The sequence below is a fragment of the Aspergillus mulundensis genome (genome assembly GCF_003369625.1).
Source record: "Aspergillus mulundensis strain DSM 5745 chromosome Unknown scaffold_2, whole genome shotgun sequence".
NCBI classification, from domain to species: Eukaryota; Fungi; Ascomycota; class Eurotiomycetes; order Eurotiales; family Aspergillaceae; genus Aspergillus; species Aspergillus mulundensis.
The window spans coordinates 1,228,017-1,241,226 of NW_020797890.1; the positions used below are offsets into that span (position 1 = coordinate 1,228,017).

Here is a 13,210-nt window from a genome sequence, read left to right on the forward strand (position 1 = left end):
TATAGCTTTTTTATAAATAAGAAATTATTTAAATTATTAGGTTATTTTATACTAGTATTTACTTTTATATTTTTTTTAGTAGTAAAGAGCGCCTTAACTTTAATTACTAATAATTTTATATAAGTTTAGTTAAAAAACTTCTTTTTTTTTATAATAGTTTTTTTTTACTTAGGCATGTTATTTTTAATACTTATTAAGTATAATATATAGTTATTATAGCGCTTTAGTTTTTAGTGTTTATAAACTAGGAACTTTTTTTATATATTTTTTAAGATTTTTTAATATAAGTATTCTTGGCGCTAATTATTATTATATTTATAAAATAAGTATTTTTTAATTTAGTTTAGTAATTATATAAATTACCTAATAATTTACTATAGTTACTACTTTGCGTTGCCTTATTTAATTAGTAAGTTATTAACTAGCACTATTTTATTATTAATTATTTTAATTAATATATTAAAAAATTTTTTTTAAGTAAATATAATTTTTACTTTATAAATATTAAATTATTCCTGCCTGCGGTCCTTTACTAAAAATTTAATAAATTAAAATATTTTATAACTATTATTTAGGTAGTAAGTTAAAAAGGTTTTAAAGTATGTTTTTATATTTAACTTTTAATTATTAAATTCCTTAATATTATTTACCTAGTATGGTTTTATAAATAGTAACTTTTTTAAAAAGTTTTTTTTAAGTTATATTATTATTACTATAACCCCTTTAGCAGTTTTTTTAAAAATTACAAGGTTATTAAAGTTTATTTAGCGGGGGACTATTAATTATTTAATAAATTAAATAAGTATATTATATATTTATTAGTTAGCTTTAGCCTTTGTAATTTATTAGCGTGCCTTTTTAATTTAAGCATAAATTTATTAGTATTTTTTTTTATAATATTTTTATTTTTATAATTTTTTTTTTACTAAAATTACTTTTAGTATTACCTATAGTTTTTTAATAATTTTTTTATTATTTTTATTTTCCTGCCCCTGGTTAGGTATTTTATATTTTAATATTTTTTATATAGTTTAGGGTTTAATAATAAGGGTATTTTTAGGGTTTTTTTAATTAGGAGTTTATAAATTTTTTTTAGGTATATTAATTAGTTATTAAGTTAAGGTTTATAATTACTTTTTTAAAGTATTATTTACTAGCCCTTAAAATTAAGTTTATTACCTAGCTATTATATAAAATAAGTTTTTTTTTAAAAAAAAAATAATTAAAACTATAAGTTATGTTTATATATTATAATAAGCTTAAAAAAATATAAATTACTATAATAAAAAAGGTATTATATATTTATAATAGGAACTAATTACTAATTTTTTTAAGTTAAAGTTTAAAATTAAACTTAATATTTTATATATTATATAACTAGCTGCCGCCTTAACACGCGGCTAGTTTAGCACTAAAGTTCCTCCGCCCGGCGGCCTTAGGCCGCTGGATTGCGTTATTATAACACTGCGCAGTTGCAACACCATAATAGTAATAACACTAACTAGGATATTTAAAAATTTATATTAATTTTAATTTTGTGTGTAAAATATACTATAAATATAAAAATAACTTTTATTACACGGCTATTATTGCTATTTTAAGTAAAATAAAAAAAAAAACTATCTTATTTAATCCCTTACCAGGTGGTTAAGAAACTTTTTTATTTATAAAAAAATAATAAAAAGTTTTAGTTAGTTATTCCCCGCGGGTTACTTAAAAATATTTTTATAATTATTTATAATTAATAAGGCCATACTAGCTTAAAAACTTATATATTAAAATTATAAGGCCTAGCTATATATAAAAGTATAATAAAATTATAAAAATATATTATATTTTGCCCCTATAAATTATTAAATATTTTATATTATAAGCCTTATAAATTCCTAAATTTTATTATTATATTTAACACTTTTTATAAAATATTAACTATAGATTTTATAGTAAGCTTATTAATAATTAATAAAGGGTATAATTAAATCCTAATACTAGTTAATAAGTTTTTAAAATAAGTTAGCTTAATTCCAGGCTACTTTTAATAAAAAGCTAAAAATTAAGGCGTGGTATTAATTTAATTTATATAATTAAAAAACTAGGGTATTTTATAAAAAATTATTTTAAATTAAAATTTAAAGTTTATTTTAAATTTTTAGCGTGTAATATTTAAAGCACTTAATATTTAATAATTATATAACATGGTATATTATTTATAAATAAATAGCTAGTTTAAAAAAGTAATTTAAATAATAAAAACCATGCTTTGCTACTAGCTAATTTTATATTTTAATTTATAAATTTTATAAAAGAACCTTTTACCTTTAATATAAGCTGCTTTTAATAGCTTAAAAAAATCCTTAACTAAGTAAAGTTCTTATAAATTAATATATAGCTAACTTATTTATTAAGCCTAAAATTTATTAAAATACCTAGGTAATTAATTTTTTACTATATATTAAAATACTTATAAGGCCTTATTATTTATTATAATTTAAATAAAAAAGCACTATAACTAAAAATATTAAGTAATATTTTTTATTATTAATAATAAAGTATTATTATACCTTTATTAAGGTTATAATATCCCTATAAATAAGTAAATATTAAAAAAACTAAGTTAATAATTCACGGGTTTTTTTTATATTATATACTAAGTAAGTTAATTAATATATAAACTAAACTTTTTAAAAAAAATAATAAATTTACCTTATTATCTTAGTATAAATACTTAAGTTTTTTTAAAATAACTTTTTTAATTAATAGCTAATAAAACCTAGTACTATTTTTAATAAAGGCTTTTTATTTAATAAGAATTAATATAAAGTAAAAAAAATAATTACTAAAAAAATAATATATATAAAATATAAGTAAATACTAGTAATAAAGTACCTAGTTTACTAAATAGATTATAAAGTAAAAAATAACTAGTGGTTATTAAAAGCTAAGCTAAAAGGTATAAAAAAGCTAGTTAAAAAATATAATAAAACTTACCTAAAGTAGTTTATAGTATTTATTTTAATATTTATTATATTTATTTTAGTATTACATAATTATTTATATTATTAATTTACTTAATTTCTTATGTTATTTTTTTACCTTACTTTATATTAAATATTACCTTTTTCTAAACACCCATGTTGTAGTTTTTTATAGTTTTTTTATTTTTTTTAATAAGTAAAGTTTTTTTATTTTATTATATTCTTATTTTTTTTATTTTAGTAAGCAACTATTTTGCTTACTTTAGTAAGTAAATCTTTATTTTTTTTAAGTAATCTAGATCTCTCTTACTTCCCTTATTTTAGTAATTAAAACTTCTTTTTTTTAAGTAATTAAGCTTTATTAAAGCTCTTTTTTTCCTTACTTAATATAACTTGTCTTTAAGCAGGGCTTGATTTATTAGATCTTTCTTACTCCCCTTATTTTAGTAATTAAAACTTCTTTTTTTTAAGCAATTAAGCTTTATTAAAGCTCCCTTTTTTTTACTTAATATAACTTATTTTTAAGCGGGGCTTAATTTATTAAATCTCTTTTACTTAACTTATTTTAATAATTAAAACTTCTTTTTTTTAAGCAATTTTCTTATTTATTTAAGCTTTTTTTTTATTAGCTTATGTTTTTTTTAAATAAAGCCTTTTAATTCTTACTTTAGTAAGTAATATAACTTATTACCTTAAAGCTTTTTTTTTACCCTTATTAATAATAAAAAAACTTAGGGTAATTTAAAAGCAGAATTATATTAATATTATTAATAAAAAAATAAAAAATAGGAAAAAAATAAAAAGGGCTGCGTGAAATACTACTAAAAGTAATATAATTATTATAATTACTTTTTAATATATTAAATATATAATAATAATAGTAATAACTATAACCGCCCGTGAACGCGGGTAGTAAATAATAAAATAAATTTAAATAATTTAAAAATAGGRAAAAAGCTTATAATTATATTAAATAAGTAAGTAAAAAATCCTAAAATTTATAGCTTTTTTTTAAAAGGGACACAAGTTTTAAACCTTAAAGTATTTTTTATTATTTATATAATAAATAAATTATTTAAGTATAAAAAATACCTATATAATTTTAATTTTAATAGTAATTTTAAGATAAAAAAAGTGCTTATTAACTTAATTATATAAATTTATGCACATGGGAAGTACTAGTTTTTTATATATTATAAATAAATAGTTTTATATAGTAAAAATTTAGTATTTACTAAAATATAAAAATTAAGAAATATAATTTTACTAGGTATATTAAACTTAAATTTTATATTTAGCTTTATTACCAGGCTAAGACTATATTTTATTAAAATTATTAAAATAAATAGCTCTTAATTATTATTTTTAATTATTATTATAAATTACTATATTTTAAATATTTTTATTTATATTATTCCCCTAGGGAGAGGCCTAGTAATATAGGTAATAAAAAAATAAATTATAATAAGTTTACTTAAGTAGTGGGAGGAAGTTATTTATATTTATTACTTTTTAATAATTTTACTACTTATGGCTTTTATTAAATAGTAAACTAAGATTTATTAAATTTATTATTAAAAATATATTTTTTACTAGTGTTTAAGGGCCTTAATATAGCAGGAATAAGGGCTTATTAATTTTAAGCCTTAATAAAATAAAACCTTTTATAATAAAAATTAAAAAAATAAAAAAGTATTAAAAATTAGGACTAACTGCTAAAAGCACCCTAATATTATATATAAATAAGGATTTAAAGTTAAAATTAATTAACTAGTTTAAACTAATTATAATAAAGTTAAAGAATAATATTAATATAAAGAACTTTAATAACTTTAATAAAAAAAAAGACTTTAATAAGGACTTTAATAAATTTAATAATATTTCTCCTAATTTAAATATTAATAAAAATAACTTTAAAAATAATGCTACCTTTAATAAAATATAATTAAAAACTACTAACTTATAAACTAATAATTAGCCTAATATTATTTAAAAAGCAAAAACTTCAGGCCGTTTTAACTACTTTTAAAAAGGGAAGAGGTTATTAATATCTTAAAAAAATTTATGCAAAGCCATAAATTAATAAAGTTTTTTAAAAGTAAAAATAGTACTAGATAAGCTTATTTTTAATACTAAAAATATTTAAAACATAGTAGCCTTTTTAAAAGTAAGAATAGTACTAAATAAGCCTATTTTTAGTACTAAGAATATCCGGAACATGGCGGCCTAAAACCTATTTATTAATAAATAAAAAAATATTTAGGCTACTAACGTGTTATTTACTAGTAGTTAAAAATTATTAAATTTTTTTTATTTTTTTATATATATTTACTAGTGGTTAAAAATTATTAAATTTTTTTACCCTTTTATATAAGCTAGCTAGTATACTTGGTTTAGGCCTGTAGTAAAGCCTAAGTTTTTACTTTTTATAACTAAAACTAGGTTTTATAATTTTTAGTAAACTATAATTACTTATATAGCCTATTAACTAATAAAAAAATGCTTTAATTTTTTTAGTTATTTTAATAATAATAGTATTAGTAACTAAGTAAAAAAAGTAAAGGCTTAAAAAAGTGCTTATTAAATTTAATAAGCTAATTTTTATTATTAATTAAAAGCTAGCTAATAAATTAATAGTGCTAGTCCCTTAATTAATATAAGTATTTTTTAAAATTTTAAATACTTTGGCTGCTCCTGCTACCTTATAAAAAGGAATTACTTTAAATATACTTATTATATTATTTTTTAAAATTTTTACTATGTGTTTAACTTTATTAGCCCATGCTTTAATAATTTTACTTGCCCTTATTATTAAAAAGCTAATAATAATATTACTTAAAACCTAGTTTTTATTTTACTTAATAGCCTTAAATTATAATACTTTACTTTATTCTAGCATATAAAACCTTAATTTATTAATAATTAATTATAATATAATATTAAACATGTTAAAAAAATACCTTGTTATTTATAAGACTATATAAGTTTTTTTAAAAGCTTAAATATAAGCTTTACTAAAGTTTTAAAGGTATATTATTATTAATATAGCTTATTAAATAAAAAATTAGGTTTTAAAGGTTTTTATAAATATGCTATATTTAATATTAAAAAGGTTAAAATAAAATTAAATTTTTACTTCTTATTTTAAGTAAATTATTATTTTTTAAATTAAATTACCTTTGCTTGCGCCTAGTTTTTTTATTTTTACTTTTATTATTTTTAAAGCTTTTAATATTTTTATTTTTATTACTTTAATATTATTATATTAGCTAAACTTAAAAAGCTCTTGTATTTTTTTTATTTTTATAGTATATAATTAAACCCTTAATTTATTTTTTTTTATTTTAGTAAATAAGGGCGTCCGCCTTTTTTTATATGGGGGACTTGTTAATATCAGCTATTAATAATACTAATACTACTGTTGGGCACCGCCCTAACACCCTTTTCTTTTATCTAACTTAGCTAGCCTTTAACAACAATTAATAATATTATGAACCCTTTAAATCGTGAACCTGCGACAACTATAAATATTAATTTTTACTACCGCTTTTTTTTAAAGAATTACTATATTAAGAATATAGTTTATAAAGGTGTATATATTTTTATAAAAAGTTTTTAAGCCTTATTTTTTTATTAATAAACTTTTATTATTAACCCTGTCAAGCTAAAAGTAACTAATATTTTTTATTTTTTAATAGTATTTTTTTAGTATAGCTTTAGCTGGCTAAGATTTTTTTTTAAGAAACTAGTTTTAATTTATTAGCTAGTAAAATAAATCTATCTTTACCTTTTTTATATCCGCGTCCCCTTTTTAAGCCTTTTTAGTTTTAATAAAAAGAATTTAAGGGTTTTAATTTTAATTCTTGCCTTTAAGGTGCTTGCGGGTAAGCCTTTAGCCTTTTAAAATAAGATTTTAGCTATTAAACTAGGCTTAAAACTTTATATATATTTTTAAGATTTTATTTATATATATTCTTTAATTCCTGCGTTTTATTAGTTTAATTATTTTTTTAAAAATTTTTAAAGTTCTTTTTTAAAAATCTTTTAAAAGCGGCTTGCTTATTATTAATAATTTTTAAATAATTATTTAATTTTTATTATAAAATTAATTTAAAATCCTTATTTGCTTGTTGGGGGCCTGGATTAAAAGGTTAGTAATTTACTTATTAAAAGCTAGAATTAAAAAGTTATTAATTTACTTATTATAGGCCAGGATTAAAAGGTTATTAAAAATTTAAATTTAAGTTTATATTATAAATTTAAAAACTAGTATTAATATTAATATTAATATTAATAATATTATCCCCTTTTTTATAATTAGTAAGACGGGGGGACGCCTAGGTTTAGTAATTAATTTTATAAAATACTTAGGTTTAGTAATTAACTTTACAGGATACCTAGGTTTAGTAATTAGCTTTACTATTATTTATTTTAAATAATACTATAAGTAGCGGCTAGTAATTAATTAAGTTTATTAGCTTACTAGTTTATAAGCTATTAAAGTGTTTAGTTATTATTTAATAAGCCTAGTAAAAAATATAAAGGTTTAAATAGGCTAAGAAGTAAATAAGCTAGGTTAAGAAGTAATAATTAAAAAAGTAAATAAGCCTGTAAATAGTTTAAAAAATAAAGGGATATTAATAATAAAAAAAAATTAAATATACTAATAATTTTTAAAAATATTTACTAATAGCTAAGTTAAATAGCTAGCTAGTATTATTAATAAGTAGTTATAAAATTATTAAATTATTATTTTTAATTATAGTAGTTTACTTTTACCCTGTTAGTTTTAAACTAAAGGTTAATTTTAAAGTAATAATATTATTAGTTTATATTAAGAAACTCGCGCGCGTTTAGCCTAAAAATTATTTTAATTTTAGTAAAAATAAATTAATAAGTGCAGGATATATAATTTTTTATGCCCTTTATTTATTAGTTTACGTATTTCCTATTTTTTAGCCAAAAAATAATAGGTTTTTTATAGCCTAGTAAAAAACTAACTAGTTAATATCTTATACTAAAAAATAGGTATATTAAATAAGGAATAAAATAATTATATAATATATTATAAAGTTAATAAAAAATACTATTCCTAAGTTAAATTTTCTTATAAATTACTATTTAATTTACTAAAAAACCTTTAGCTAGTGGGCTAATATTATTAAAGCATTATTTTATTTAATTTAAGCCCTTTTTATATTATTTAGGATTGTTAATTATTATTTAAAAATAAAAAAATAAGTTTGCGTAAAGGTGTTTATTAAAAACTAAAAAAAATAAGTTATAAAAAAAATTAAAAAAGTAAATTTATTAAATTTATTAGTTGGTTAAAAAAAAAAGGTTTAAAAAAAAACCATTAGCCAACCACTAAATAAAGATAACTTTTAAAAGTTTAGGAGTTTAATTAGTTGTTTAGTTTAATATAAAATAACTAAATAAACAAGTAAATAATAAAGTAAATTAAATAGGGGATAAGGGTAAAAAATAAAAAAAAAAGATTTATAGGCTTTTTAAATACTAAAAATTTTTTAGTTAGTATTTACTAGCCTAACCTTAATTAGCGTGCCTAATTAAGTTATTAAGTTATTTACTTAACTAGTTATGTCCAAAGACATGCTACTATTATTAAAGGTAAATAATTTAAAAGTGCATTTATAATATTATTAATAATTCTTTAAAGGCTAACTATGTTCTTAATAAAAAAAAGGGGTCAGGGCGGTGCCCGACGGCAGTATTGGATGCCGTTGGGGTGGCCGACCTTGACAAAAATAGCACCTGTATAAAATTAAGCCTAATAAAGTATAACACCGTGTTTTAGCTAGTAAAAACCGCCCTATTAAAAACACCCTGTAGCTAATAGGAACTTGCGGCGGCTAATGTTAACTTCTTACTACCAAGGCCTTTACCCCTAAGATCTCTTCGCAGTCACTAAGTTGCCAGAACGCGCTTTGAATAGCCTTAATTTCCGTTTTAGGATCAAGCTAGCGGGCGTACGAGGCCTCCGCAACATCTACTGCAGCTCTTGCTATGACCGCCACAATCTTCTCTCTGAATAGCTTTAATTTGGCCGTGTTAGGAAGGAACTGGCAGGCGTACGAGGCCTCTGCGGGCGGGCGTTCAGTCGGGGGATAGCAGTGGAGAACAGGTTTACTAATAAATTACTAGGCAAGTTGTGTGACGAGTCCAGAACGGCGCTATTTTAGGGTGTTATCTTATTCAGTCGCTTAATATAGGGTGCTATCCGATTCATTTAGCGTCAAGCATAGAGCTGTTGATCCTGTCCCACTGCAGTGGGCCTACTATGCAGAGCTTAGGGGCTCTCTCATCAATAGTCAACAGGTATCTGTTCTAGACTCGACGAGCGAGACCATGAAGGGTCCTTTGCGTCCAGGCTGGCCTGCTACATTGAGTCGGGATGTTTATTGGCCCGAGGCCCGCGTAGAGTAAAGACATGAATATATATCCGGCCGGGCACTACTTCGCCGCTCCGTATAAGACCTGGCTTCTTACAGGGCAATGGATTCTATGTCTATATGGTCATCTTTCAAGAAGTAGATCGATGCATAAGCATCAAACATCGGAAGATGCCTGTATAGTTTTGTCTACCGGGATACACAGTACGTCGGGGATTCGGGTGACGACTCGGGACCCTAGCAGTTAAGCAAGGGACATTGCTTGTTGTTTGCGAAACGAGAAATTCCTCACAGACCGGACTTGCCACCTTTGCACTGAAAAATGTGAGTCCGCGTTGTAGAGATAAGAGCCAAATAGACAGATGGGCTAATGGTGGGTATGGTCGAGACGACGATGTTAGGGTTAGAGACTCGTACTCCTAGTATCGGGGTGATTGTAGTGCACCTCGGTACCTAAGACCTGCCTCTAGAATCCCAGCCTTCCCTGCATACACTCACCATCCAATCCCCTTCCTCTATTATCAATTTGCCGTATCTTCCTCGCACAGAGTCACAAGGATCAAGCCGCCCGGTGCAACGCCAAGCCGATTCCTTTGAAAGCTTGGACCCAACAGCGTCTCTCTGATTGGTTGTCTCCCCGCATCACGCTGCCAGGCAACAAATCAAGAGAATTGAATCCCCACGTGCCAAGAGCAGGCCCCTCATGACCGGCGATCGAACAGCACGTTGCTGGTCATCCGGCCGTTATAGGCCCTGGCGTCGTGGAGCACCTGATAAGCTCGATGCCAGCCGGAGAACACGCTACCAGGCACGAGGGCAGTTTCGAAGCTGTCTTTCGTGCAAGATGCCCTTTGCAATAAGAGCCGTCTGGTAGGTGGATAGTGGACTAACCGAGAGATAGCTCCACGCTTGTCTTCTAGATCCATGCTGTTGGGGTAGAAGCTGGAGCTTGGTATAAGTTTGGACTGACAGTCGTGCATCCAGCTTTATTGGGGTTTGTCGTCTGTGAGATTGCCAGATTTGAACCGGTCGAGCCGAGTGCAGTACAGCAGCAACATGTCTTTCTCTTCCCTCAGTTCCCTCAAGGGCCTCCTCTCCCCCACTACAGAATCGGAGTACGACATCGAGAAAGACCTCTCTAACTCAAGCGACGGAGAGAGCACAAATGGCGAAGTCAAGCCTCGCGATGTTAAGAACAGCAAGTTCATCGATGGACGAGTGATATCCGACGCCATAATCGGCCTCTCGGACGGCATGACAGTACCGTTCGCCCTCACGGCAGGCCTCTCCGCACTGGGGGACACAAAAGTCGTCGTCTTTGGCGGATTTGCGGAGCTCATTGCCGGTGCTATTTCAATGGGTCTGGGCGGGTATCTCGGTGCGAAGAGCGAAGAGTACATCTTCCCGGATGACTTCCTGTATACCCTCGTATACTGACTCAAACCAGAGAATCCTACCACGCAACCCTTAAAGAAACCACCAAAGCAGCCCTTACAGCACCCTCCTCCGTCTCAGAAACAATCCATGAAATCTTCACCCCCTACGAGCTTCCCGACCACCTCGTCTCCCAACTCACAACGCACCTGACGTCCTCACCGCACCTTCCCTCCTTCCTCATGACCTTCCAGCACACCCTTCCCGAACCATCAGGGTCCAGAGCCTTTACCTGCGCCCTTACGATCGCCCTCTCATACTTCATCGGCGGGTTTGTTCCGCTCCTCCCATACTTCTTCGTTGGACCAGACCAGGCGTTTCTGGCGCTGAAGTGGAGTATTGCGACCATGGCCATTGCGCTGTTTCTCTTTGGGTATGGGAAGACTTGCTTCGTGAGCGGCTGGGGAGGAAGCAAAAACATAAAGAAGGGAGCATGGGGCGGACTGCAGATGGTTATAGTGGGCGGTGTTGCGGCGGGTTGTGCAATGGGGCTGGTTAAAGGGTTTCAGGCGCTGGGCGCTGGTTCTGCATGAGTTATGGACATTGTTAACATGACCCGAGATGAAGAGATGTGAAGTGTGTCAATCTGCATTTATGATCTATGGATCTGGCGTTGGGGTTCAAAAGCTAAGATGTATATATAGATGGATGGAGTTAGGATAATCATCAATAAATGACAAGGTTGTCTGCTACCACCACACGCCCTAAAATTTCTCTGATCCCGAATTTCATTTGCAGGAGTATAGAAGCCAGAAAGGCTCGGGCTTCTTATGTAAAATCGGTGTTTTCCTATCCTAAGGAGGTGGGGGCGTGCGGCTGTCTTCAACAACAGGTGTTCTGAAGTACCTGTTGAAACCGCCTCCTCACTGTACATGAAGCCATTTCCAGGTTAGGGCTGGGTTTTCTATTGACGATAAAAGTATATAGTTCGGCTGCTCTCTATCTCCTCCGCAGGAAGCTTCTATGTAGTATATTTCCGCTGCATAAGAGGGACTAATACTGTCCTGGTAGGTACGTCAGGTATGTCGGCCACGTACCATCCCCTGAGACCAACTCGAAAGGACACTCGTTAAGACTCCAGACAACTCAACAGCTATGCATACCAACGGCAAGGCAGAGATTGGCATCGACATCAGTAAGCACGATGTATCGTACACTCTGCCCCCTTGCTAGTACAAACCCATACATACCCGAAATAGGAAGGGTGATAGAACGACCTCCCTAGGCAGCCGAGTTCCATATACCCATCCCCTTTGCGGAGTGCCGTTGTACTTGAATACGGTCATGACCCGCCCATAGACTAATATTGTCACAGCTAAGGGTTGGAGGCTGAGTTGCGGAGTACTCCATATATGTAGTTCGTAAGATAGACCGCGAAGTTGAACCCACCTGTAAAATCGCATGCTTATACTCCGTAGTAACAGTACCTTTGTCAAGTGGATTATGAATAAGCCACGAATTAATAACCTGCTGCCTAGCCAGGGGCGAAAAGAGGAGCTCCAAACGGCCCGGACGACATGAAACAATAGTTGGATAGTTTAATTAAACCGTCAAGATCCACAGTTGTGCTGCGCGGCTGTGCCTGATCTGATGATGATTACGAATACGGGCGGTGCCAGATATCATGGAAGGGTGAACGACCACGCAAGGGGCTGGACATGTCCTGCACTGCCACAGACACAGACACCGCACCGGTTTATATCCAGACGTGGGGAGTAGCATGTAAGGCGGCGTACCTTACACACGGTAATTATGAGCATTAACGTATGTTGTCTCTCCTGAGAATTCGCGACCCTGGTCCTAAGTACTCCTGCCAGGGACAGGTTCCAACTTCCCGGCGCATAGACTACATACCTGGCAGACTGACTGAGTACGTTTGGTTTAGGGGCCAAGAACAGCGAGGTCAGCTTCCGACTTTCGAGGCGCGTTTACGGTAGAGAATAGTTGCGGCGCGGAGTGTAGGTTTGCAATGCTGGCTAAAGTTGCTAGTTCGTCTGCATCGGCGTATAACGAACGAGACCGATTCAACTGGGAATCCATGATATCTACTGTAGCACGAGTTTGGTATTTCGACGGACCGGAGGGTTGTTCCCTGTTTCTTTTGCCCTGGGGGGCGCCGCGTGAGACGGACTTATCGATGATCGGACAATATTCTCCCACGTGCATGTATAACATAGCGGCGGTCGGGCTCAGCGAAGTGACGAGTATATAGACCAAGATTCATGACAGGCCAGCGACAGAATCAACATGAGTCAGGAACCCACGAGGCTTAGCAAGACAATGCAGACGAGACTTTTTGGACCGTGGACAGAAAGCCAGAGCGCAGGAATGGGAATGTTTGCGCGGCATCATCATAACAAAAGCTGATGGAAGATCGTGTAGCGTATA

General features: G+C 29.0%; 1 protein-coding gene across 1 annotated transcript; it reads left to right on the plus strand.

Annotated features, from left to right (window-relative positions):
• Positions 1-10,444: 10,444 nt before the first annotated feature.
• Positions 10,445-11,355, plus strand: DSM5745_03075 (VIT1/CCC1 transporter family protein; the record flags this gene model as incomplete). Its single annotated transcript, XM_026745091.1, has 2 exons — positions 10,445-10,806; positions 10,836-11,355. 2 exons carry the CDS (start codon positions 10,445-10,447, stop codon positions 11,353-11,355), a joined length of 882 nt encoding a protein of 293 aa, XP_026605957.1.
• Between the last annotated feature and the right edge of the window lie 1,855 nt (positions 11,356-13,210).